This window comes from Thunnus maccoyii, chromosome 11 (assembly GCF_910596095.1).
Source record: "Thunnus maccoyii chromosome 11, fThuMac1.1, whole genome shotgun sequence".
NCBI classification, from domain to species: Eukaryota; Metazoa; Chordata; class Actinopteri; order Scombriformes; family Scombridae; genus Thunnus; species Thunnus maccoyii.
In genome coordinates this window covers 13,981,553-14,009,498 of record NC_056543.1, presented here as the reverse complement: position 1 = coordinate 14,009,498, position 27,946 = coordinate 13,981,553, and the positions used below count along the sequence as shown (strand labels likewise).

Below are 27,946 nucleotides of genomic sequence, written 5' to 3'. Positions count from 1 at the left end.
AATACAAGTCTGGCTTAACAATAAAATGCCAGAGGAGTTATTTTGAGGTTTTGCTTTTGACTTTTTTGACTTTTTCTGTTATGATGCCGTGACTAATGTCATTCATGCTAACGGAGCAGCTCTTATTCTGCTAACCATAGGGGTCCATTACAAACTGATTGCATTGTTCAAACCCAAAGAACTTCATTTTTACTTTATTTTATCTGAAAACTTCCAAAGATATCAAATATGCTAGTTTTACAGGAATGTACTTAAAATGATGCCCAATATTCCAATATAGAGAAACCAGAATTGAATTAAAACTTTAAAAATATTCAATAATAATACAACAGTAGTAGTACAGTTGGGCTGATGGGAGCTTTCAGTCCTGGTACACGAGCATCTTAATTTTTCGGTCTCATGTCTCTTTGCGTCCCAGGACTGCGTCATAAATCTTGCCTGTGTGGCGGTGCTGGATATTGGTGAAGCCAGCAGCAGCCAGCAGGGCAGCATACTGGGCAGCGGTTCTCTCCCGGCCCTCCGTCTGCACCAGCATGTTCAGGGAGTATAGCTGCACTGTCAGCGGGCCAGAGCCATCTTCATGGAGCAACGCCTCCACCAGCAATACACCTCCACCTGCAGGATCAAGAAGTCAGCTTTGTTTCTTTCTTTCTTTCTTTCTCTTCTTCTCTGACTGATTGGATGAGTGTCCTGGCATACTATCCCTGCAAGCAATAGCTTCATTAACATTTATTGTTTCATAGTTAACTAATCAATTAAATGCTGAATAACTGCAATACCGTATATAAAAACAACACTGTTTAAAATAATCATTAACTAAACAAAACTATTCTCATCAATTTGTTTAATCTGTTTTGTGTAAAGTTTGATCATACTTGTCCAACAGATTTATGTTAGTGAACAAAACTGTGATGATTACAGAGTATGCACAGTGTATTCTGTATGTACACTGCAGGGTTTACTTTTAATGGTCAACTATTAACTATTTCATTTAGTTGTTGTAAATCAGTAATGCCCTCATAGTAATATTCTTGTTTACATTCATAACATTAAATTGGATGTATCATGCACATTTCCAGGTCTTTATTTATATTCTGGGATCCTACTGAAATAAATTTGCATGATTTACAGTTTCAAAAAACTACTGATTTATCTTATAGCTACTGGTTCATTATGCAGCCCCTCGGTTCAGCCTCTGTCTGAAACAGGCTGTTTTAGCTCCTGTCTCTTTAAGACCCGCTTCCCAATGAGCCCACTCTGTTTTGATTGGCCAGCTTCAGGAAATGGCCCCTTGGCAGACTTCCACTGGCTCAAGAGGCTACAGAACAACTTAACAAAACAGGCTATGGAACGGACGACCATCTGTGGGCATGTGCAAACAATCTGATGTCATCATGAGTAGGAAGTAGAGGTAACATTGCAAACGAAGTGTTCTTCTGATTTTCAGGGATCATTTTTACATATGTTCACCTCAAGTTTTGGACCTTTGACCATGTTTAACATAGACATCCGACATCATAACAATATAAAAATAACAAAATCCCAAAAAGCATGATATGTCCCTTTTAATGTCCAGCAGAACTGATAAAGCTTTATATAGTGCCTTTTAACTGCAGACATATTTAATTGTCAAACACAGGTGTAACAAATATTGTTAATTGCTGTGATGCAGTGCGACAACTGCTGGAGTGGAGCAATCATTAATGTTATTAGTTCCATCTGTGCTTTTTCCTGCTATGACCTTTAACAAGGTCTATTCTGTGACTCCACTGAAAAACAACATACTACAACAGGTTGTATTCACTGCTTAGCAGAGCCAGGCTTATTTGTTTTTTTTTTCCTTTTGTCCTACAAAAACACATGAGAGGGGTTTCTGCCTCCTGAGAGTGTCTGATGCTTTTGTGTGTGTGCGTCTGGCTGTGATCAAAGTCAGAAGGACAGATTTTTCTGGGATCAGCTGCATTGTGGGATACAATCTGCCATCTCATTTCAAGGCGTAGAAAAAAAAAACACTCCTTCTTACACTCAGAGCTACACACACTCACATACACACACACTCACACACACACACACACACAGACCTGGTTTACAGGCTTTGTAGGCTTTGCTGAGTAGCTCTACACAGCGATCGTCCGTCCAGTCATGGAGGATTCTGGCGAGGATGTAGAGGTCAACCTCTGGCAGAGGGTCTTTGAAGAAGTCCCCTAAACACACACGCATACATTCATATGCACAATTCAAACGCATTGTATCCCTAAGACACGGCTATACTCAATTATTTCATGTAATTATTAATCAACAAGACCTCCAGTAATATGACAGTGATTCTATTAGCGCTTTACATACTCAAACATAATTACTACAAACCAGTGATGTCTTTTGTAATCAAATTATGTTAAATACATGTGACCTAACAGCTGATGGTACATTTACTCTTCAGTGGTGATCTAGTTTTGAGGGGGAGTGAAATCTTTCAGGGATCTTTGTTTTGAAGGGTTTTATTTTATTTTATTTGGCCTCCGAAAGGACTCGTCTGGCACTAATCCTGCTCATTATGAGTGTAAACAGCAAGGGCAAAATGAAATATAAAGTACACAGAGGTCTTCACTCCTTAAAACAAAAGGAGCCAAAATCAGTATATTTTAGTTTTTGTGTTTTACATGTTTCATCTCATGCTGTTTTCAACACCATCATGGCTATGGGAACAGCAGGAAAGGCAGGAATTGATTTTGGCTCCGGGTTTTCAAGACGGCAGTCCTCTCTGAACTTTTTTTTTTTTCCACACTAGCTGCTGTGTTTGTGAGCTGATGCAACAAAGAAAGCTGGAGTTAAAAATTGACAGTTTTGTAAACAATATTTTCAGTCCAACATGCACATGGGTGTCAGCATCAACAGTGTTTTATTCTGCTTTTATGCTTGATAGTATATTAACTGAAAGAACTGTACACTCCAGGGTAATGGACATGGGAGGGAATGGCAGGTCAATATAGTACACTCAGTTGGACAACCACTGCCATGGTGTGAGTTAGATATACACTACAATGCTCCCTAAAACAAATGCACTTTTTCTTTAAAGTAATTTTCATGAACGCAAACATAATCAGATCAAAGATACTAAGATATAAATTTAAGATCACTTTCATAGAGCAGGTCCCTTTCTTGATGCTGTATTAACACTTGATACTGTGATGGAATATTGTGTACTGTATTACTTTGTCTTCAGACAGCAAGACATATGAACCCCATTTACACCTGGTATTCAAGGGGGACTCCACTGATTTTACAGGTCTTGGGGAGTACTAGCTGTTACTGCATATGTGAAAAAATTGCATAAAGCCTGTTTTGTGGCTCCAGAGGCTGCTTGAGGCTAAACGTTCAAGGCTACTTTAACTGATACTTGCATAACACGCGTGTGTCACTGACTGAACCGATACATCGAGACAATATATCTGGTTCTGCTGCATCGATTTTTTATCCTTCTCGTAAAAAATGCTTATTGTGAGTCCGACAATGTTATAGTAGTGCAAGCTAAACTGATGGAGCACTCTTTTAACATGCAATACGTGTAAATGCAAAAAGAAGGAGGTGGTCTGGCTTGCGTTGGGCCTCATGCAAGAACATTTTCTTATTCTTATCCTAAAACTCTTACTTTTTCTGTGAGGTTTGCTTATATGAAAGATCCAAGTTGGATTGAACAAACTCTCTTTACTGCACAAGCTTGTTGTAAATCTCTCGTTTCAGCCTGATGAATGCCACCTGTTCATGAGTAGCTGCATGTTCATTAGCATAATTAATGCCTCTAAAATTGCTGTACAAGGCAAAATGTAAAAACAAGAATTTCACACCACAGAGCTTCAAGACATTATAATTCAGTCAAACAAAGTGTTTCTCCCCTTGTGAAGAAAGACTGTTCATGACTAGTTCATGACCTCTCATAACATTTGTACCTAAGTACAAGAAAACTGATGAATGCCACACATTTTCTTAAATCACTCCTACATGCTTGTTTAAGTCCCCTTCTACTCAAAAATGTGATTTTCTTCTTGTTCCTACAGTTGGATGTTTGAGCTTCACTGTGCAGAATGATGTATGTGCAGTTTGTCACTAGAAGGCTGTTTTCACATTAATCTGCTGGAAGTGGAAAGTTTCTCTTTGCTCACTGAAATCCAATTTTAAGGGGCGGGCCTACAAGCATGATTTGTGACATCACAAATAGTTTGGAAGCCAAGTGCAATGTGGAAACTTGAAGACATTGAAAATGGACTTTACAGTGAAGTAGGAGACATCTTGTGTCCAGCAGTTAAACTTTTGAAACTAAAAATATTTGCACATTCATCGATTCTGGATTTTTCTGTGAGGGAAAAGGAATAGATGTAACTTAAGCATTTTAACATTTTAACAACATAATTTAACTTTTTTGTGTAAAAATCATATCAGACAAAAATATTATTCAAAGTAGAGTATGTTATATACATCTTGAAACATGTCTGAAGGGTATCTTTAAGAACAGATCTGTTGGTATGAGTGGTTCTTGCATGAAGGCCATTGTGATTGGATCTCAAGTAGGTGTAAATGGAAAGGAAAATGCTATCTCGCCGATTTCTTCCATGTTTTGTTTGTGTGTTTTTTGCTTAAGCAAAGTCTAAAGTGTTGCAGACTTATGTAAATTGTATACTTTTCCCTCCTCTGCCCTCATGGACTGAGCAGGAGTGCATACCGAACTCTGTGGTATATAAGGGAGACAATGGAACTGGACCACCTCTTCCTCAGCAAAGCAAAACAAGTAGAGCCCACATAGCAGCATTGCTTCCTTTGACCTGGTACATGCCAGCTTTGTCGACAAGCCCACCAACTCTTTACATGATTCGCATATTGAGATCTGATCACACTGCGGGCAGAATCGAGATAACGAGAGAGCTTATTAATACCAGGTACCAGGTGTAAAGGTGAAGGCTCAGATGTAATTATCCAGATATCCAGATCCAATTATCTTGCATGTTTGATTGCATGTTTATACCAAATGTAAATGAAGTCATGGATTATACTACCTAAAAAAGAAATACCGTAACATATTGGATATGAATCAATTCAGTTTTTCTGTATTCTGTATTTTGACAAAACTACAATACTCTACTCACTTCATCCTGGGAAGACTTCAGTTATTTTTATCTATAGTGTGTGTGTGTGTGTGTGTGTGTGTGTGTGTGTGTGTGTGTGTGTGTGTGTGTGTGTGTGTGTGTGTGTGTGTGTGTGTGTGTGTGTGTGCATGTGTGTGTGAGTGTGTTGAACTGGCTATGTATGATTAGAAATGTCAAGTGATTTCGCACAGTGGTAATGACGTTACCTTCGTGGAAGCTTATCCTCTGGTCAGCCTCGGTGACAAAGTGTTCCCTCGACGTACACACCACCTTGGGGAGGTCAAAGATCGTCACAGTGCATTCTGGGTAGGCTGACGTGCACTGCTTGGCTAATGCTCCACTGCAGCCTGCAGAGACAGATGCACACACACAGAATTACTTTTAGTTACGGCGCAATGAATACACACAACCTTCATTAAAAAGGTAGTGCATCACTCACATACACAGTACACACTCAGATGAGGTATGTACTCATTATTTATCTGCATGATTTCTATTCAGTTGTATATAGCAGCTTTGGGAATATGGTTCATCTAACATTCATGCCAATAAAGCAGACTGAATTGAACTGAATTTAGAGTGACATAGACACAGATGCTTCATACAGAAACAGAGAGCAGACTGCTGTCTAGGAATCTTCCAAGGGAATGTAATTGAAGGAAAAGCAAACACACACACACAGTTTGATTTGATGATTATCTGGCTATAACTGATTTCACGTGCATTTGAATATGAACATTTACATGTTAAAGCATTTGAAATAAGAAAAAAAACACTGTCCTCTTAGAAAGAACTGTTAGTAGCTCATTGTAGGGCAGAGGTCGGACCTGATGATTTGAAAACCAGACAACAAAATGAGCATACAAACTCTCTCTCTCACACCCAGACACATACATATGAGGGCAGAAACAGGGATTTAATGTGAAAATATGAATCTTTCAACTTGATGCTTTGGCACCATTATTATCAGTGTCCATGCTTCATAACGCAAACTGAATTTAAAACGGAGAGGGTGAGACAGAAAGAGAGATATACTGGGCGCAAGAGAGAGATGGATGAGGAATCCATGAATGGGATAGTGATAGAAAGGCAGTGAGGTGGAATACAGGATAAAAGGATCTCACTTTAATAAACCTGCAACGCCAGCCAGACGTGGGCTGTTGTGGGGCAAATTGTCAAGCCCTGTAGTCCCTTCCTCCCAACATGAACTGCTGCTACTGTATCAGTCTTTATTTTTCACACAGAGAGAGAGAGATACCCTTTGGCTCCCACATCAAACAGGGGTCAGCAGAGGATGAAAATCAAAGAGCAGCAAGGAGAGGCAAAACCAAACACAACACGGTATACAAGACCCCCAGCTAGCCTGGCTGCCTCAGTTTGTTAATGAAATCCTTTGAGAGGGGAAGTTTGTGATTGTTGCAGTATGTTATTTTTGTTGCACCATTGTTGTTTTTCCTTTCTCTTTTTGTGTCTATTTACATTACATGTTTCTCTGATATGCATTTTTGTGCATGTATGTGATCTGGTACTACCAAATGTTCCACCACGGCTTCAAAATGCAGGTATTTTTGAATGTTTAATAAAAGTCAGAAGTTAAACTTACATATAAGTAAGTTTTGGCTTGAGCTCACTACACGGTAAATTTATTGAGTCAGCAACTGAATCCTGTTGACTATATCTGCATCCAACCTGCTCAGCTGTGTAAAGGAACCACTGGAGGGGAATTGATGTGGGATTTTACATATCAAGATCAGTTTACTCACATGGAGATTGCTATTCAGCTTGAGAAAACAGTTGTATGATTTCCTCTGTGGCTCTGGAGGGAGATTTTTAAAGTCTGAGGAAATAACCTCTGATGATGTCATTGAGGTTATATCCGCTTGGGGTTGGTTGAGACTACTTTTTTTTTTTTTAAGGGGATATACCATGCACACTTCTAGGTCTATATTGTTATTCTGGGGCTCAACTGGAATATCTTTGCATGATTTACAGTTCAAGAAACATATTTATCTTATACTGACCCTTCATGCAGCACCTCAGTTCAGCCTCTGTCTGAAACAGGCTGTTTTAGCTCCTCTCTCTTTAATCTCTGTTCTGATTGGTTAGCTTCTGGAAGCTGCTTTGCGGCAGACTTCTGGCAGCTGGGGAGGCTCCATCAACAAACCATGAAACAAACTACAGTAGCAGAATTTCACTACTTTTTCTCACTCTTTACTCAAATTTGTCAACTTCTAAAATACATCCGTATATGCTTGAGCCAAAATCCAATCTGAAATATAAGAGTGGACAACGCAAATAACACATGGAAAAACCTTAGCAACAAAAGCTACAGAAAAGATGGCAGTTTATGGGCATGCGTGACAAGCCGACGTCAGCTCGTTGGCAAGGTAGAAAAAAAAGTTGCAAAGAGTTCAGAGCAGGTTGAAGTCTGGGCTTCTGACTCTGACTCTGACATTGTAACAGTACATAAATAGCAGAAAACCAGAAAAAGCATAACATGTCCCTTTTAGAATAGAAACCTGTGTTACAAGCTGGGAGAAGCAGTCAGAAAGACATGGCAGTTCCAGACATGGGAGGTTCTAATGAATGAACACCTTGTTGAGCTGCATTATGGGAAGTGTAGGATCCAGCATTTTTGAAGCTTGACTGAACAAAACAAAAGTCAGGAACAAAAGTCAGGATATTTTGGCCTCTGCTGTTTGGTTTGGACCTTTTTTTTAAATCCCTCTCTCGCAAATCCCCCAGCTTTAGTAAGTGCAACATTAAACCCCTTTAATAGCAGAAAACAAAACCCAGCCATGCTAAGTTTGGTGTTGCATTTTCAATTATAATCAGTGGATGACATTATGCTCCACATCAGGAGCGATACAAAAATGGCAATTGAAAAAACATGTGTTGGTAACAAGAGACATGTTGTTTGATGTTTGATTTTTTACTTCATGCACCTGTAATCCTTGTGGCACTTGAGTCAGGTGAGCGTTGAGGAATTTTTTTCTTAAGGGCTACTCATGTACTGTAGCTCGAATGGAAATGTTTCCATTCTGGGAGACTTAATACTTTTACTTATGGACAGATTATGAGATAATAGGCCCATGGGCACAGACATGTAAAATGCCCCCCACCCCTTCTACATACTGCAGGACTATAACCATGACGCTGTTTATACTTGTTTTGTGTCTCTTTCAGCCACATTTTGCAGGTGAGGTGATATTCTGAGGTGCTGCTGTTGGTTTAAAAATTGCAGTTGTACTTCAATATTTAAGGGTAGTCTGACCTCTGTCCAAAGCCTCCTGCCACAACAGATCCGCACTGACTCTCCTCTACACAGATATTATGACAAATACTACTGCACACTATACAGAATATTACAGAAAACCATCACAGAAAGCCTGAGATGCAGGTTCAGTTTTCTCAAAGTAGAACTATTCTCCTGATTTAAATAGCTTTACCAAAGTTGCTGTATTTTAATGAAATGTCACTGTTATAATAAAAACGATAATAATAATAAAAAACTTTTTTACATAGAACTTTTCTGTGCTTTACAAAAAGAATATAAGACCAGGCAAAGCAGATAAAAAGAAAGTAGAGACAATAAAATGAATAAGTTCAGATAAATGAAAACATATATCAGACATTTCCAAAAGCTTTTACAAAAGTTTTAGGAAGAGATCTAAAAGACGCAGGTGAATTAGTGTGTCTAATTTCAGCAGGCAGACAGTCCCATAGTGTGAGAGTTCTAACAGTAAATGCTTAATCACCCTTAGTCACCAACCATGACCTGGGAGAAACCAGCAGGGCTCTATCCGCGGATCTTAATGGCCGAGAGGGCACATACCAGGTTAATAAGTCAAATATGTATTGAGGTAGAAGGCCATTTAAGGCTTTAAAAGTGAGCAATAAGATTTTAAAATCAATGCAAAAGTTAACAGGGAGCCAATGTAGGGAGGTAAGCATGGGGGTAATGTGGTCATGCCTCTTTGTTCCAGTCAAGCAACAGTATTTTGTATCAATTGGAGATGGTGGAGGGAGCCCTGGTTGACACCCGAGTAAAGTGCGTTGCAATAATCAAGCCGAGAATAGATGATACATGTAAAACTTTTTGTAAATCAGCAACTGATAAAAATGGCCTTATTTTAGAGAATATCTTGAGCTGGAAGAAATATGACTTTACAACATTTTTGACCTGATCGTCAGAACAGAGATTAGCATCAATTACCCCTAGATTCCTAGCAATCTGTTTAATAATATTTGACAGATCACCCAGATTAGTAGCAAAAGAGCTGATGAAATTTGGGGGACCGAATAGAATGACCTCAGACTTATCATCATTAAATTTAAGGAAGTGAAGAACATCCAGGATTTAATATCAGAGAGGCAAGTTCTAAGATTTCCTAGGCTGCTCTGTGGGTTGTAATGGCAGATACAACTGAGTGTTGTCAGCATAAAAATGGTAAAGCATATCATGCTTCTGATTTACATGGCCAAGAGGCAGCATGTGTATAGAGAACAGAAGGGGGCCGAGAACAGAACCCTGAGGGACATCACAACTTAACTGAGCCATCAAGGAAGTAGAGTTACTCAGAGCAACAGAAAATGCTCTGTTGGAGAGGTATGACCATGATAAAATGAGAGTTGTGCTCTTGAGGCTTACCCAGGTTTCTAAGCAATATAAGGGGATACCATGATCGACTGTATCAAATGCAGCACTTAAATCTAAAAGAACTAAAATTTAGCAGTCACCTCTGTCTTCAGTCAGCAGTAGGTCATTAGTAACCTTAGCAAGAGCTGTCTTGGTACTATGAAGTGCTCTAAAAACCAGACTGAAAACAGTTAAAAACACTTTTATTATTCATAAAAGATATCAGTCGGGATGAAATTACTTTCTTCAGAACCTTAGATAAAAAAGACAATTTAGAGATGGAAAGGGGTCCAAATTAGGTTTCTTTAGTAGTGGGTGAATAATATCATGCTTAAACTGTTTGGGAAAGTACCAGAAGCCAGAGAATTGTTAAAAATTTGCAAAATAACAGGGCCAACAGTGGAAAACCTCCTTGTGCAGTTTAGTGAGGATGACGTCTGAGATGCAGGAGGAGTTCATATTCGAGACTGTATCCTCTAACATTGAGATTGTGATGGGTTGAAAGTGGGAGAAAGAGGCAGAACTAATATGCGAAACAGAGATAATGCAAGGGTCAGGCTGGATTTGGGACGTGATACTCTCGACCTTATTAACAAAATGAGTGAGAAATTAACTCACAGTAAGGTACAGAAGGATAAATGGAGGGACCATTAATAACTGAATCAATTACTCTAAACAGAACTTTAGGATTATGGTGATTTCTGGATATTAACTCAGAGAAATAGGCTGTCCTTGCATCCTTGACTGCTTTGTGATAAGTTAACATATGGTTTTTAAGGGTGTTATGTTCTATTTCTGACTTGTTTACCTTCCAATGACGTTCAGATTTTATACAGAGTCTTTGTAGTGCTCAAGTGTGATCATTCAGCCAGGGGATGTTATTTGATTTTTGTTTTTCCTAGTTTTAAACAGTGCAATTAGGTCGAGGATGGATAGGCACTGATTGTTAAATAAATTTAACAGACCATCTGGATTGAGAGGAAATAATGTAGAATTAAAGGGAGATGAATTAAAAGCATTACTGAATATCGCTGCAGAACCAGCGTTAAGAATGCAAGAATGTCTTGTAGGGTGAAGACAAGGAATACAAAAGCTACAGTGGAACTTTAAAAACAACAGCTTTATGGTCAGTTACCAGCATATCCACCAACTTGAGACACTCAAGAGAGATCAGAGGAGAGAACCAAATCTAATACTAAAATCACCAAGAATAAGCACTCTGTCGTATTTAGGCATAACAATAGATAAAAGTTCAGAAAACTCAGATATAAAACAGATTCAGGAGGCCTATGAATGAAGATGCAGAGTAAGGGGGCAGAGCCAGTGATTAAGAAACTTAACACTTCAAAGGAAATAAAATTACCAAAAACTGATGTCTCAGTATGCTGTGCAGCTATAAAATGAAGGACAAAATAAACAAAAACAAATGTTGTTGGATTGGATTCAGTTGGCAGATACTCAAAATTAAAAGACTGATCAGGATCAGGACCAAAAATAAGATCAGGATGTCCCTAGTTTTAACTGAGCTCTGTGACTTTCCAACAAGGAATGCTGAATCTCAACGGTCACTTCAATCAGAGACGCAGGCCCAGGGGCCCAAGGGGTCAGGGGTCCCCTGGGCCTGTGCCCAGTATTCATCAACCCATCCAAGCTTTTATTCAACAACATGTCAGAGGGAAAAAATGTACTTTGTATTAAACTGTAACTGCATTTGTTAAATGTTGCAACATAAACTGGATGACTGTTAAAATAATAATAAAAAAACCCCATTATGCTTCAAAACCATGAATTTTCATTGAGTTGCAGTAACCTTTAAGATGATTATTTATTTTGAAACACAACCTAACATTGAAACATGTCTTAAATGTCACATTAGAATAAATCTAACTGAAGGGCTCCACACAGACTGCCAGTAAAGAACAAACCACCTTCAACTTATAAATTATATAGACTATAAATGTGGACAAAAACTGACTGATACCTGATTTGGATTAAAGTCAGCTAGTTGGCAAAAAGTTAGACAGATAGACATAGGACCTGAGCAGCAGGTGTGCACAGACACAACAGATGCTGTGTGAGAGACACATTTTGGAGATGCACCCTCATAAATAAACATGAACACACAACCTCATGCTGAGAAGGTAACAGAGGAGAGGAAAGCTGTCCTGGATGTGTGTATGTGTCTCCACATGTGTAGAAGTGAGTGTGTGCCTTTAGTGGCTTCACAGCTCCCCTGTGTGGTCAACTGAGGTGTCACAGCTGGTGTCGGTACAGTGAACCGCTTGCTGTTTCTTTGCTTCGCTGAGCCCAAACTGGATGTTGTAGGTTCGAAAAATGGAAATGGAGACTCACAAAACATTTTCTTTTTTTTTTTATTGTCTTTATTTTTCTCGATAAATGTTGAGGCTCTCTTTATTGTCACGGTGCTCTGAATCATTAGGTTTTTAGCTATTTCAATGTTAAAATTCAGTCTAGGAAAGAGTATCTGATTTCAGCCTGATTTAACACAAAAATATTGGATTTCAATGGATAATGTGTTGGCTTATTTTACACTAAGCATAGTCTTGTGTGTGGACAGAGCCGCAGACTAAACATTTGTTCTTTAGAGACTACATTATTCTCTCTTTTTTTGATTTTCTGCTAGTGTTATCATCTGCTATTTCTGACCAACTGAGGAATACATAAGTGCAGACACCTTATGTACACTTCTGAGTTATTCTAAACAGCATTCAACACAAGATGACACCATTTTAAAAAAAAAACAACAACAACAACTGGCGTTATCTCTCTGATAAAAGCTTTCTGAATATGTTATTCATACCATGAAGTTTTCAGCAGGAGATGAAAAGAACTTATGACATCAGAAGATACTTTTTTCATTTTTTCTTTTTGATCTTGGCTTGTTGTTCTGCATTTCTTTGAGAGCTCTGGCCTCACACTGTGGAGTTCATGTTGTGTTTGTTCAGTCTCTTTTTTTTTCTCCTTACATTTTTATCATCGCGACCTTTGCTCTCTGTGAAGCATTTTGCAAGGGATCTGCTGTTCAAAAGGCATTTTATAAATCATTTTGTAAAGTCATCTTTATACATCTGACCTTACAAAGCAGAGTAGATAGATAAGGAAGCTCACTTTTTACTTTTATGTATGCAAAAAAAAAAAAGACGACAGAAGCTGTTCAGTTCATCCAGTCCTCTACTGTTGAACTGACAGGGTGGTGACAAGGGATCAAGATATGCAAAAATCACAGCAAACCAAGTAGGAATACATACTTCAGGCCATGTAATTTCTGATATTCTGTATTTGGAAATGTTTTCAAATTGTTGCCAGATGCCAGAACAAAAGAAGCAGATACAATTCTTCATATACCTCCACAAAATTAACTATTACAGCAATCATCTGTTAACTGAAAGGGTTTTTTAAAGTGCTGTTTTGACAGAAATGGCTGGATACTTTGCTTTGAGTCAGAGTTAAACCTCTGCTGTGTCACTTTTGACTCACTGTGTACACTTATTTTGTGTTTTCAGCGCTCAAGTGTTTTTCCCACTAATTATCTCCTTGTAAGGCTGGACGAGCCCCTGATGATGCATTAAGATCATAACGGGACACCTTTTTTTTTTCAATAATCAAATGATGATATCAGCGGTCAACAACACTGATTTACTGATGTTTAATATTTAATAATTGTATCGACCCCATGCAAACTGTCTGTAAACTGTTGTATTTGTTCACAATAGCATCAATGGCTCAGATGTGTATTTGTTTCCTGCAAAAACATTATTTTTTTCTCATAGGCACAATAAGATACATGATGAGATAATGTTAGTAACTGGTAAAAGTGAAATAAAGCTTTGAATATTTAAGATCTGTGACAGGATAACGAGGAAAACTCCAGGTGGAGGTGACTTTGAGTCGCATGTGTTGGGAATGTTGACTAATTTACTAAGAGCCATTAAGTCAGAGAGGCTTGGTGGTGGAGCAGGGTGGGGGGGTGGGGGGGGGGGGGGTGTGAGGTAAAGGTCACCATTGACTGTTGTGAATTCTTGTGCAAACGCACTGTACTGTATCAGTATGTGTGTGCAGCTCAGCCAGCTGTCGCTCAGTTAACACATGACACCAACCTTTTTAAATGTTAATGACTGTGAACCCACAACCTTATGAAAATTAGGGACGGTGACTCGATAAACACACGCGCGCACACAAACTCACCTCCGAGGTCACAGATGACTTTGAAAGGCGAAAGGTCAAACGCTGTGACCACGTCTCTGCCGCAGATGTTCCAAATGGAGTTCATTAACTGCATAAACTTCACCATTTCCTCATCAGACCTGTACACACACACACACACACACACACAAACACACACATGCACGCACACAAAACAGTGAGTCATTCTGATTATTTATTTGTTTACTTGTGTCTCTTTTACCTCAAGGCTAATCTTCCAAGTCCATCTTAAAATCACAATAAGAACATTTTCAGAAATACTACAGGCCTACATACACACCGTATATATATATATATATATACACATGATTATTATAAACACACACATTTACATTTAATCATACATATTAAAACACACGGTATGTGCACTTTCAGAGGCGTTGTGCCCATTCAACTTGAGGGGAGATATTTGAGATTGGATGCATTTAGAAATTGTTAACTTCTATTTTCATATGTGTTTTAGCCTTAATAATATAGCACATAAAAGTAGCTTTTCTGTATGTTTTTATTTGTATTTAACTCTGTCTGTTACACACAGTGAGAGCTAAATAGTGTAAGTAGAAACATGCAAGTAAAAACATTTTTGCTTTTAAAGGAAAATTACAGTTTATTTGAACCTTATGCATTTCCCATGAATGTGGCAGTTGTGACTGTCACAGACATATATACATACACGCCACATTGGCCACTGGATCGTACATCAACATCAATGTCAACGTCATATCTGACCAGGCAACATGCCATAACTCTCAGAAGACTGGACTGAAAAAAGATGCCTGACTGGTGTGCATCTTGGGGCTGTACAAACCGTTGCATAATCTAAACCAGATCTCAGACATTACCTTTCACAGGTAAGACTGAACAATTGTTTTTGGTTGTCTTTGGCCATAAAACATTATGTTGAGAGCTAATTTGTTGGCCACCAGCATCAGAGTATTAATATCTAACATTACAATAACACTAGTTAGCTATGAAAGCTGAGACTTAATAAGAAATCATACAAACTAAATTGCCCATAATCGAGATTTTCATCTATATTGGTATTTTTCACCAAACTGACAAGTTTATGACAAGCTACTCATTTTGGCTTAGCGACTAACATATTATGAATCTGACTGTAGTTAACTGGCCAGCTAACTTTTCTCACACTTTGAAGGTTTCTCACAGAGAAAGAGTTGAGGAGGCAGTGGGAAGTAGCTGTAAGGAGGGAAGGTTTTTCCTCCAGTGAGTCCTCCGTGCTCTGGATTGAGCACTTAAAGCCGGAGGACTTTGACAGGACAGGTCAGACTTTCAGGATTAGAGATGGAGCTAAACCATGTCTTCCAATGATCTCCAAAGAGTAAGTATCACTGGGCTATAAGGAGTCAATGTCACACTTTACTGAAAATGTTTTTTTCTTCGTCTTTCTGAATGTTTAGGAATCAATGATGTATTGTGTATTACACTGTGAGATGCTTAAACCTGTTCAAGTTGTTTTAAGTGTTTTTTTCTTCCACTTTAGTCAGTGGCAACCAGGACAACACAAGCCTCAAGGAAGGCTGAAGAGAGCCTGTCAGTGGACTGTTCTCTGCACTCCCAAGAGACTGAACCTCTGCTTAATGTAGTAGAGTATTTGTACTAGCTATGCCCCAAACAGCTGTGAGCCTCATGGCCCTGGTCATTTTCAAACCTCTCTCTCTCGCTCTCTGCCACTCTTTTCAGACACAGGTATACACACACACACACATTGAAACATGCTGGTGTTAAATATGCATCTCTGACACACACACACACACACACACACTAAAACCTATGGCGCTGGCAGTGGGATTGAGGGGTGATGATATTAAGAATGCAGGCCAGCTGATGGTACATTGTACTAGCTATGCACCAAACAGCTGTGACTGTGAGTGATGTGATATAAACATTACACAAAACATTTTCATCCGTCTTTCTTCTAGGACCACTCCTATTCATTGCCTGTATCTCCCACTGGTCTAAAGGCCAGACTCAGTGAAGCCTTGGCTAGGGTGGAGAGTCTGGAACAAGAGATAAGGAACGCGAAGGACCAAGAACAGAGGTCAAAGAAAACAGTGCATGATCTTCTTCATAAATGAAGAGCTGGAAGAGAGGCTTGATTTCTACTGAGGTAAAATGAAAAAACTTTGAACTATATTGATTTCTTATGTTTACACTTTCCCATCTTCGTTAGACCTCCTAGTTATTATTTCAATTTCTTACCAATTAGTCTGTGCTAACTGAATTTCAGATCTTCTGATAGACTTCCTGTCAAAACAGGGCCATGGGTATACAAAAATTTAAAAATAAATACTGGGTCAAATATGTTAAATAACTACTTCTTTATTTTTTACAAAGGTGGATGAGTTCTGTGGATGCAAAGCCAGGCCTCAACATGATGATGATGGACATGTTGAAAAGAAGACAAGAGGAAGACCAGGCTAAATATGGATGTGTGACTCTCATGTTGGATGCCGTGGCTATCAAAAAACATGTCCAGTACAATCTTCAGACCCAGAAAATGTCTGGATTTGTGGATATGACAGATGGAATGAATGAAACAGATGTTGCCATTGAGGCTCTTGTTTTTGTGGTGTTTGGCCTACAAGGCTATTGGATGGCTCCAATTGCTGACTAACTGACCAGGTCTCCAAATACACAGAAAGTCCTAATTGCGTATGTGTTGGGAGAACTGCATGTGCATGGCATAAGAGTGGTGTGTGTTACAATAGTTGGGCATGCCTCCAATGTTAGCATGTGCAATCAACCTGGGTGCCAATTAAAGGCAAACCCTCTTAAGCCCTTAAAAACCTTTTTTGCACATCCAGTGACTGCTGAGAGGATGTTTGTGATGATGGATGCTTGCCACATGTTTAAGCTGGCATGGAAAATGTTGCAGGCTTACAGTCCAATAACCAGCACCACTGGCTGGATCAAATGGACATACATTACATTGTTCATCTGAATGATGTCCAGGCAAAAGATGGACTGCATGCTGCCAACAAGGTAACAGACAAGCATGTGTATTTTGATTTCAAGAGGATGAAAGTGTCCCTGGCTGCATAGACACTGGGTCGCTCTGTGACAGTACCTCTGCGCACATTGAGAGACCTTTGCTATTCACAGTTTAAACAGTCAAGCAGCTGAATTGATTGCAGTAATACTACATGCAAACATTGCTTCTTATCAAAGTTTACTGGCCATGCTGCAAATAGTGAATCCTTTATATTTTAGAAATTAGGCTAGTAATTCATGGAAACATGGTGATGATTCAGATGCTTTCAGTTAATGCAAACATTTGCTTTCAGATGATTTACAGCGTCTTTGACATAATGAACAGCTGCAATCCCGGTGCCAAAGGGTTCAAAGCTCCTCTGAGTTCTGTGAATTGGACTGAGGGAACACTTGAGCAGTTTGGTGATGAAAGATGGCACACCCCTTCACCAATCAAGGAGGTCTTTTAAAATTGTGAAGCTTCTGTTCATATGATGAGTTCATAAGTTCATGAAGTTCATATGATGCTGTGATGTTGAGTATTTTTTCAGTTCATATAGGTGTCAAAATGGTATGTATGACACTGTGTTCATTTTTTTCAAGCTTTCCCAGTTCTGTTCTAGTCCTAGAGGTAAATAATTTATTTCCAGGACCTTAACCCTGACACTGATTTATACAAAGAAATATAAATCCTGGTACTCAGTGATTTTGCAGGATACACTATCTTAGATGCACTAGGAAAAATTTTCTTTACCAATTAGGGACGTCGCAGGGGCGTAGCCTCTTCGGTTGAAGCTTGAATGTTCTCCCAAAAGCCCCAAACGTTTTGGGTTTTAAAAACAACTACAACTTTGTGTTGTTTGCCCCCCTCTAGTCTCTCTAACTAAACTGCACCTCAAGTCAATGGAGCAAAAGTTCTATCACTGGAGCCATCTGTCAGTCACCGCCCTAGGCTGGCTGGATCAAACGTTCAGCTCCTCACGGTAAGAAAAATGTGATTTCAAGTATGTAAGTCTCTATCATCCAGTGGTAGTCCATGAAAACTGCTCAGTGTGGATCTTGTCATTTTATCCTTGCACTTTGGAAACTCGCAGACATGAACAATTTTATTTTATCTGCTAGGTTACTACTTCTCAAGCATGAACAGATGCTGAGCTACCCACAGGCCCAGACATAAACAAACCAACATGCAAACCGCCCTGGATGTAGTTCCCTATGCATTTAGCCATAATGCTGCTACAGGCGGCTAATTTGTGTTTACTTATGTTCAGACTCACAAACAAACTTTGCGATTTACATAAAAATCATGTTTATTTCTAAAGCAGTAGGAGGCTGACGGAGGTTGCCCCAAGAACCGTCAGTATGTGTATCTGAATCAATAACGGAGCTGCAGGGAGCTCCAGTTAGCTGGACGCATACGCCTGGTCCAATATGGCAGCAACATTGACGATCCAGCAGCCAATGCAGCATGTACGTATATATTTCTATGAGAGTCACAACTGCCACATTTAAGGGAAATACATCAGATTCAAATAAACCAGAAGTTTCCTTTAAAGGACCAGTGTGCGGGATTTACTGGCATCTAACAGTGAGTTTGCAGATTGCAGCCAACTGAATACCTCTCAACCCCTCCCTTCCAAGCATGTAGGAGAACTAATGGTGGCTGCGAAACTCACGACAAACACAAAAGGCCCTCTCTAGAGCCAGTGTTTGGTTTGTCCATTCTGGGCTACTGTAGAAACATGGCAGTGCAACATGGCAGGCTCCGTGGAAGAGGACCCACTCCCTTTGTAGATATAAAGGCTCATTCTAAGGTAACAAAAAGACAACAATTCTTATTTTCAGGTGATTATACACCAATTAAAACATACTTATGAATATTATATTCCATTTCAGCCAATAGAGCCCCCTAAATCTTACACACTGGTCCTTTAAATGCTATATACTGTTAATACATATAATTTAACCATAGTTTTAGTTAGTTACTGATATGGGGGTGGTTTGATCATAAACATAGACGCCAAAGCAGTTTATTACTGATAAAAAATTGACTGCATGACACCCCTGTGTGCACATAGACACTTCATTTACACAAACACATCTGTATATATCTAAACAAATGCGCACCTTCTGAATAAGACCTCACAATCCATAATGTGTCAGTTATATTAGTCATATTTTAAACGCATTATTGTATTGAGCTCCAATGTTTAATTGTCCCATTTCTGTTTTTGTCCCCGGTAATGACTTTTTTCTCTATTCCTCACATTGACTTTCTTTCATTTATGTCTCGCTCTATTGAGGCAAAAGTTTCTTTATCATTTTCTGCTTTCACCAAAGGGTCTACTTGCTTAAAGTCTACAATAAACAGAAACACACACACACACACACACAAAGTCTCTCCCCATGGCGATGCAGTGTGCGTGTGTGTGAGAAACAGGGTGCAACAGAAGATAAGAGCCTGTGGTGACTGCTGCTGCTCTGAGGAATCTCCACCTCATCAACCAGCACTCTGCCCTGCCGCACCGACTCTGAGCATCCTCCGCTCTGTAACATTAGAGTTTTATTTATCCAAACTTCACTGCGGCAAAGTTATCAACCATCTGATATGTGACCCAACTTCAGACGACACAGTGACCTCAAGAGGAACTCTGAAAGTGACTCATTGTTTGGTGTTTTGTGGCTTCTGACTCTGATTACATCGGATGTGAAAAGATGAAATGACTGTGAGGCCAAACAGCAGACTGTCAGCTTTAATTTGAGATCATTTTAGACATAGGATATCTAACGCCCTCCCCAATGACAACACGTGCAGCCCTTTTTGTCCATGATTGAGTAGATTTACATGCCTGTACAGTCATACTGAAAGTAAGTTGCTTAACCTGGTTACCCCTGTCCTTATATATGACTGTAACGTCCTCCAGGTCTATGATCAGTCTGCTCTTATACTCCTCAACATCCCCGCAGGTCTCTGTCATATCTGTACACACTGAGTTATGATTCATGGCTGCTTGAACACTGTTGTGTGCTTTGCTCCATCTTATCAGCAGTAATGGAAGAAAATAATGATCCACTCTTGCTCCACTCTTCTACCAACATGGAGATTATTATATCATTTAGCAATATTATGTTATATTTGTTGATTTTCTGGCAAAATATTGCAGAAGTCAAAAACACTCTAACAATGACAGCAGACAGTTAGACACTAAACTATAATTCCCACAAGTATGTATGTTGTGCAGTCACACTAGAGAAGTGACAATGCTAACAATATACAAAGCCATCAGTATTCATAATAAATTTTGTATGTTTTTTTGTCCCACAATGAAATAAGGAAGCAAAGTGAGCAGGAAATTCAAATTGTGGGTACTGGTGGTGAGACACCTTCAGGAACTTTTTAACTTAATTAGAAATGAAGCTGCAACGATTAGTCTATTAATCGATTAGTCAATCACCACAAAATTAACCAGTAACTATTTTGATAATCGATTAATGGTTTTAGTAATTTTTTAAGGACAAATGCTGAACATTTGCAGGTTTCAGCTTCTCCAATGTTAAGATTTGAAGCTTTTCTGTGTCATAAATGATACTAAACTGAATATCTTTGGATTTTGGATTGCTCAAATTAAGTCATTTTTTATTTATACAGCCCATTATCACAAATCACAAATTTGCCACAGGGAGTTTTAACGGGGGAAATAAAAGGAAGAAACGTCAGGAAAAGGTTTTGGATTTTGGAAAAGTGATCAAACACAACAAGACATTTGAAGACATCACCTTGGACATTTTTCACTATTTTCTGACGTTTTAGAGACAAAACGATTAATCGAAAAAATAATCGTCAGATTAATCAACAATACAACTATGGAGGGATATTTTCAAATTATTAATATAGTAGCTATAAGTTTCAATATTTGAAATAGGCAGTAGCTTCCCAAAGTTGCACGTCTTGTATCACAGATACACTAACCACCACAATAAAACATTATTGAGATTAGCACATGATGTATTCTTTACAATATTATAATCACACAGCTTTTATAATCGGAATAAGAGCTGATCAAGGCTCCTGATGGTGTTTTTACTTGTTCAAACATGCATTAAACCTAAAGAACCCAGTCATAGCTAATAAGCAAGTGACCATTCAAATGTACTTCTCCTCCTAAGATGTAATCAAACCTCAGATAAGAGCATTACATTTAATATCATGTCATTAAGCAGTTAATAGCCTATAGTTCTATATTTCATGCTCTACTTTTAATTAAATGCACTTTCAATTAATTTCGTGCTGCTTGATGATATGATATTTTATGATGACCTCCTAATTGAGGCAATCAATTCAAACACCTGACTATGCCATCACTTCTACATGTTTGAGATAAAGAAGCATGCCTTTGAGATGAAGTGAGGTGAATTCAGCTGTGAAGGTTGAAACCGTCTGACGTATTGAGACGACACATTTACCCAACATGAGCAAAATAATTTAAAAGTAGAAATAAAAGGCAAGCACTCATCTTTAGAATTTAAAACTATGCAACATCTTGTATGTGCTCGGAATCTCAAACATCTCTAAATCCGTGCTCTCTCGCCAGTTTTTTTTTTTTTTCTCCTCCGAATCTTTCCTGCTTTTCCGAGTGTAAGAATTCAAGCTGTAGATGGGACTTGGCTGTAAATTATTCAGGTGCAGTACATGGCTGGTTAAATGGCGATGAGTAAACAGGAGTCTGAGTCATCCAGCCAGCTTCGAATCATCCTGCTACAGAGCTCCAAGAATGCACTGAATGACTCCAGTGGTTGTTTCCCCTGCTAATTTACCCACAGTATTCACAGGGGAAATCAGCAGGGACAAACAACTGCTACTCCACATTATATCAATTGTGAACAGGTGTTGACATTTTTCATGCATTTTCAGTCAATTAAAGCTGAATTGCAAATTCATCCGTACAAGGCTGTATTACATTATGTGTGCATGGATCATATTCTTAATATTCTCATTTTGCATGCATCTATCTCCAATTACTCACTTTCTCTGAGATCAAGTGCTTTGCGAAAGGATGTGAGAACAAAAATGAATAAAAAAACAGCAAATACAGAAATAATGCAATTAATGAACAAGCCCCAATAACCAGCAGTGAACAAAAACATCAACTGCATGAAGTGTAAAAATCCAAAGATAGCAAATTACATGTGCATTAGTTCACATGCAAAGTAACATACCACCTTCCACATTTTCAACTTTCTACTTTTACTGAGATGATGTGGGTGATCAGGCAAATGTGCATTTTAACAACCTCCATTTGGTGCACCTGAGATCTTCTTTCCTCAAAGTACGATGGTTTGCAAATTGTGGCGTGATGAGGACAAGACGAGGGGACGGTTTAGCGAGATATTTCTCAGTTTTGACGGTCCCCGTTCCTTTGGGACCGGCAGCGTTCTGCAGTTCAGGTTCTCAGGCAGGCCAATCAAAATCTATTAGCGGACAAAGTGTGAAAATTTGAGCGTGTGACCGCTGAAAACTGCTGACCAGCAGATCAGTGAAGCATTAAAACTGTGGGCATTAGATACTATAAACACACTAGACCTCAAGGACAATGGCTGAGAGATGTATTTTCTCTCTCTTTCCCTCTCTCTCGCTCCCTCACACATCCCCTGCCTCCTAATGAATCCCACCAGTCAGTTTTTTTGGGGGAAGAGAGAGGAGAGTGACAGATAGACTTAAGATGGAGAGACGAGGATGGACTGTAAATGAGCAAAAGTGTGTGTTTCATCTGTGTGTGTGTGTGTGTGTGTGTGTGTGTGTGTGTGTGTGTGTGTGTGTGTGTGTGTGTGTTTTCATCAAAGACAGATTCTTACCTGTAGAGAGCCTGAAACAGGTCTTTAGAGCTGACTCCAAAAGCCTTTTCATACTGATTTCTTCCCTCTCTAGGACAAAGACAGAAATATTCACATATGATAGCTGATAGCGTTATGCATATCGCGTATGTGACTTGAGTTTGATTTCTCTTGTCGCGTTTGCTGAGAGAAATGTGGGATCCAGGTATCGATTGTCTCAATACAGTATTTAAAATCTGCTTCGGCTTCACCTCACGAAGTACGATGAAGTAGATTAAATCAATAAGGTCAGGGAGAGAAGTGTGTTTACATGAATTCACAATCACGTCCTGTCTGTTTTACACCACACGCTCCTATTTCACAACGCTAAAAGAAAAAAAATTAGAAAATGTGTTTTCATTTAGCAACTTCCATCGAGATGCTTTTATCCTTTAGGTATCATCTTTACTGATGTGTCTTTTTTTTTCAGAGTTTCTAACAGATGGAGTTCACTCGACAGCGACAGCGAATCCAGACACGCTGTCTGAGAGCTGCTGGCTGTCGTCCCTCAGACATAACAATGAGACTAGAATCCATCTTGAGACGCTGTTCAAACAGAAAAAGGAGGACAGGAAATCCAGATTCTTAGGCTACGGATCAAAACTGCAATCTGACAATCAATCACTGCTCACTTGTACATGATTTCACCCTGAGCTTTTCCATTTAAGTGGATAATATCATACATGTTTAACCTTGACCTATTTTCTAAGCAGTTATGGCAACCATTTGTTTAATGATTTATTTTTACTTGCTGTTCTGGTTTGGACTATTTCGAGTTCCTAAATGTTCTTTTACAAAATACACTTAAATTCTTACAAGAGCAAGCAAAGATAATTTACCACCGGAGGAACCAGTAAAAACGATAAAATCACACCAGTGTGGCCTGTAAAAGTTTTACAAGAGATGCTATCAATGTAGGAATTTTGAAAAAAATACCTTCCTTGTTGAAAATACTGTAGCTAAATTCAGGTAAATATCTCATGAGTTTCTCAGACTCCTTGACGTCTGAGGTCACTAATCGAAAATAAATGAAATATTTATTTAAAAAAAAATGAAATTCCAACCCCAAATATCACTATGTGCATGTGTTTAAAGTGTCGAAGCACATCAGAAACATTCAAAGTGTTCAGAAAACCTCATGGAATCATAATCGAATCTTAACTGGTTTCATATTTTCAAAAATGTTTCTGCTTGCCAGGATGGCGACTCTCGACAGGAATGTAGTAGAAACTCCTTCTAGTGTGAAATTGTGTCCAAACTGTGGGCAGGGATGTGTACTGACCTGACAGCGTCGGTCAAGTGATGCCAGCAAAGGTAGATGGTTCTGGAGCTGTACTGGATGGAGTGGTAGAGGGATAAAGGACTGGAGCGAGTCAGGTAGATACTGGCCTGCTCTGTGTTACTGTAAAACACTGAAATGGAGGAGTGGGAGAAGTGGAGGAGGAGAGACAGGGGAGGGGGATGACTGTGAATGAGTCTCTGAAGGTGTTAAGACAGAGCTTGACCTTTTGTGTCGTACGTGGGAGATGTGGAAAGTGGAAAACAGACAAGATGGAGACAGAGGGAGGTGTACAAAACGGAGGTGACAACTGAACTGAATTAAAATCTGTCAATAAAAAAACTACTATTTAGCACTGTAACAATTAGTTGATTAATTAATTAACAAGAATTGTCTTTTCAGTGTTAGTGCTTCTACTCTTTTAGACTATTTTTGAGTTTTTACATTCTTGCTACTTGTATATGTGTGTGTATACTGACCTCGTCCGTCGTCCTGGTGCGTGTTGAGCAGCTGAAGGCCGGTGCAGGCAGCCAGCAGCCTCTCTGTGCCATCCAGACTGGCTCCGATCGCCTGACAGATCTCCTCTGCGGACAGGGGGCGCCCTGCACCCAGCAACACATCGAACACACCCAGCTCACAGGACGTGAACACCGTCTGGGTCACAGAGGGGAGGCAGAGTATAGAATATAATATAGAGCTCTATCTGCAGGACCCCCTCACTGAATATCAGATCAATAAATCAATATTCACATGAAGCAGTACACATATATATAAACCGATTAGGATTGGATAATAATGATCCTTCTGATTACTTATTTCAACAGAGAAAGACAGTTTTTCATCCATGTGACCTTTGTAGATCATTTGTTTTGGTGTGTCATGCTTCAGCATTATTACACTATGTTGAGTGATAGTAGACGACTCTCATTCACAAATGAAGACTAAAAAGACTTGTGTTTAATATGTGGCTTGTAGATTTATAGTTTAAGACGATATGGAAGATAGATGGGAGATGGTAGGATGGTTTTTTAGAGGAGAGTCTGAGGTTTGATCGGCTCAATCAGTGAGACACTGAATACCTGGTCAAATGTATGTAAAATACGTTGTTCTAGTATTTGTGGACTTCAGTTGAATATATTAACCATTTGAGCTGCAACTAATGATTATTTTCACTATAGATTAGGCTGCTGATTCTTTTGTCAGTTAGTTGTTTTGTCTATAAAATGACAGAAAATAGAGAAAAATGATCATTATTTCTCAAGGCCATGTCAAATGTCCTGTTTTATCTGATCAATCCATCTATAGTTTTTCATCCTGTGCTGTATTTCTGTAATTCTGTTATCTGGTCTATTCTGCACACACATCTGCACATCTATTGCATGTCTGTCCATCCGTGAGAGAGATTCTCTCCTCTGTTGCTCTTCCTGACGTTTCTTCCATTTATTTCCCCCGTTAAAACTCCCCGTGGCAAATTTGTGATTTGTGATAATGGGCTGTATAAATAAAAAATGACTTAACTCGAACAATCCAAAATCCAAAGATATTCAGTTTAGTATCATGTATGATACAGAAAAACTTCAAATTCTCACATTGGAGAAGCTGCATCTGATATTTTTGCTTAAAAAACGACTAAAACGATTACTCGATTATCTAAATAGTTAATTTTCTGTCGATCTACTAATCGATCAATCGTTGCAGCTCTACTCACTATTAACCTTTTCCCATTCTTCCATTACTTTACACCTCCTGGTGCATTACTTATGTATAACAAAGGATTCCTTCATTTTCTCTTTTGTGTCCAACTTTTTGCTTCTCCAACAACCAACATCTTGTCTGTTTGGATCCTTTGGATTGATCCACGTAACCATTAAGATGACACTCTTGGCCTTTTTACCAGAAGATATATTCTTATGTCAAACTAAAAACACAGGTCTAAATAGTAGAAATATATGTTTTATGTATTTAATGAGGGCTGACAAGTTTTTTGTGAAAAAGTCCTATTTTGCTAATAACTTTAAACTGAGAACAGGTAGGCTAAATCAGGTGTGTGTGTGTATGCACCAAATATGTGTTACCTTTGAGATGAGGAAGCCTTCCATATACTCCAGTATTTTTCTGGGGTATGTGTCAGCAGCAGGTGTCCCCTCAGTTGAACCCATCTCTAGACGACCAGCCATGGACACAGTTTGGAGAGGACTCCCCTGAAAAAAACACAACAAAAAACTGATTGTTGTGTTTCGTGAACTGAGCCTCACTGCTGCAAGTCTGCTCAGCTCACTTCAACAGGTGTTTGTGTGAATGTGAGTGAAGACAGAACCAGACTAAAAAGCTACAGAAAGTGCCCACCCAGCAGCAGCCGCAGCAGCGAGAGTAGCAGTGGGCTAAGCTGATTAAAGCCAGATAACCCAGATTAGAGCAGGGGCTCAGTCTGCAGTGGACAAAGAAACAACTCTGTTGCCATACACTGCCGCCTTGTTTATTATCACACACACTCAAATGGAGACTTTCACAGTGCATTCTCATACCAGACCTGTTTTCCACAAAGTTTCAATGACCCCGAAAATGATCGACACTGTAGGAGTGCCAAACCTCTGAGGGGAAAGTCTCATGAAAGATGCGCTCCCCTACTCTTCTCCATATGGCCTGATTGCACTTACGCTGGGAGACTAATGGTAGTTTTGAACCTAATGACACAGACTGTCACATCACATGCCTTGATGAGATTACACAGCTACTAATCAGTTTGACTATTAATTATTCATCTGCGCAGTTCATTAACCCGGTGGTGTACAGACAGGATGCAGACATGACAGCTGGAGTTGGGTAAGGTGTGACCTTGGCTTCACATGAGGTTTTTGGGGAAATAACTTTATATACCACGGAGATGTTTTTTTTTTCTTCAGTTGCTCAGCTCATGGCTCCTAAAACGCTAAATATGCAAACTTTAAACACTATCTGACTGACAAGAAGCATGTTTGACATAAGATTCCAATTTTGTTGACCACAGTGGGGTACGAGCTAACAATGAATAGAAAGTAATGACGTGGAAGAACATAAGAAACCTGATATTTAAAGATCCTCTTCTGACATGTTTCAAGATGATATTTTGAATAATTATCTGTGTCGAACATGGTTTTTCCACAAAAACCAGTTCTGGCAACTTGTTAAAATCCTTGAAATGACTTCTACTTTCTACTTTCACCCTCATTTGAAAAGTTTTGCTGCTGGACACATGATGTCTCCTACTTCATTGAAAAGTTTATTCTCATTGTATGTGCACTGGAGGCTTCAGGTTTCCAGATCATACTTGTTTAAGGTGAATACTGGACCTTAAACTCAGATTTAAGGCGAGCACAGAGAAACTTTCTACTTTCAGCAGATGAATGTGAAAACAGACTTCTAGTGTCAAACTTTGCACAAACATCCAACTCAAGGAACAAGAAAAACACAGTTTTGAGTGGAGGGAGACTTTTAACACTGATTTTTTGCCTTAGTGAAGAAATTCAAATGTTAAGCTACAGCATATACCGTGAAATATCACTAGAGCTGCAAAGATTAGTCAATTAATCGATTAGCTGATTGACAGAAAAATAATCGGTAACCATTTTAAAAATTGATTCATAGTTTCTGTCATTTTAAAGCAAAAAATGTCAAACATTCCTCAGTTCCTGACAGTCATTTGTGATGATTTGCTGATTTTCTAAGTCTTATGTGATAGTAAATTGATGGTTGGTCTAACAAACTGGGCAATTTGAAGATGTCAGCTTATATTATAGAGAACTGTGACAGCCATTTTTAATAGTT

The 27,946-nt window shown here is 39.0% G+C and overlaps 1 protein-coding gene across 1 annotated transcript; it reads right to left on the bottom strand.

Moving 5' to 3' along the window:
• Positions 1 to 240: 240 nt before the first annotated feature.
• asmt (acetylserotonin O-methyltransferase) lies at positions 241 to 26,301 on the bottom strand. Its single transcript, XM_042426842.1, has 8 exons — positions 26,218 to 26,301; positions 24,622 to 24,796; positions 24,146 to 24,275; positions 22,846 to 22,914; positions 13,984 to 14,102; positions 5,345 to 5,485; positions 2,082 to 2,204; positions 241 to 615 (listed from the first exon to the last, which is right to left on the bottom strand). The coding sequence occupies exons 1-8, from the start codon at positions 26,299 to 26,301 to the stop codon at positions 398 to 400; spliced, it is 1,059 nt and encodes a 352-aa protein (XP_042282776.1). The 3' UTR covers positions 241 to 397.
• Positions 26,302 to 27,946: the final 1,645 nt, after the last annotated feature.

Coding starts and splice junctions, on each gene's coding strand:
- asmt (XM_042426842.1), bottom strand. CDS start 26,301: ATGGGTTCAACTGAGGGGACACCTGCTGCTGACACATACCCCAGAAAA. Junction 24,797..26,217: donor AAGGCTTCCTCATCTCAAAG/GTAACACATATT, acceptor TCTGTGACCCAG/ACGGTGTTCACGTCCTGTGA. Junction 5,486..13,983: donor AGTCATCTGTGACCTCGGAG/GTGAGTTTGTGT, acceptor CTGTCTCTGCAG/GCTGCAGTGGAGCATTAGCC.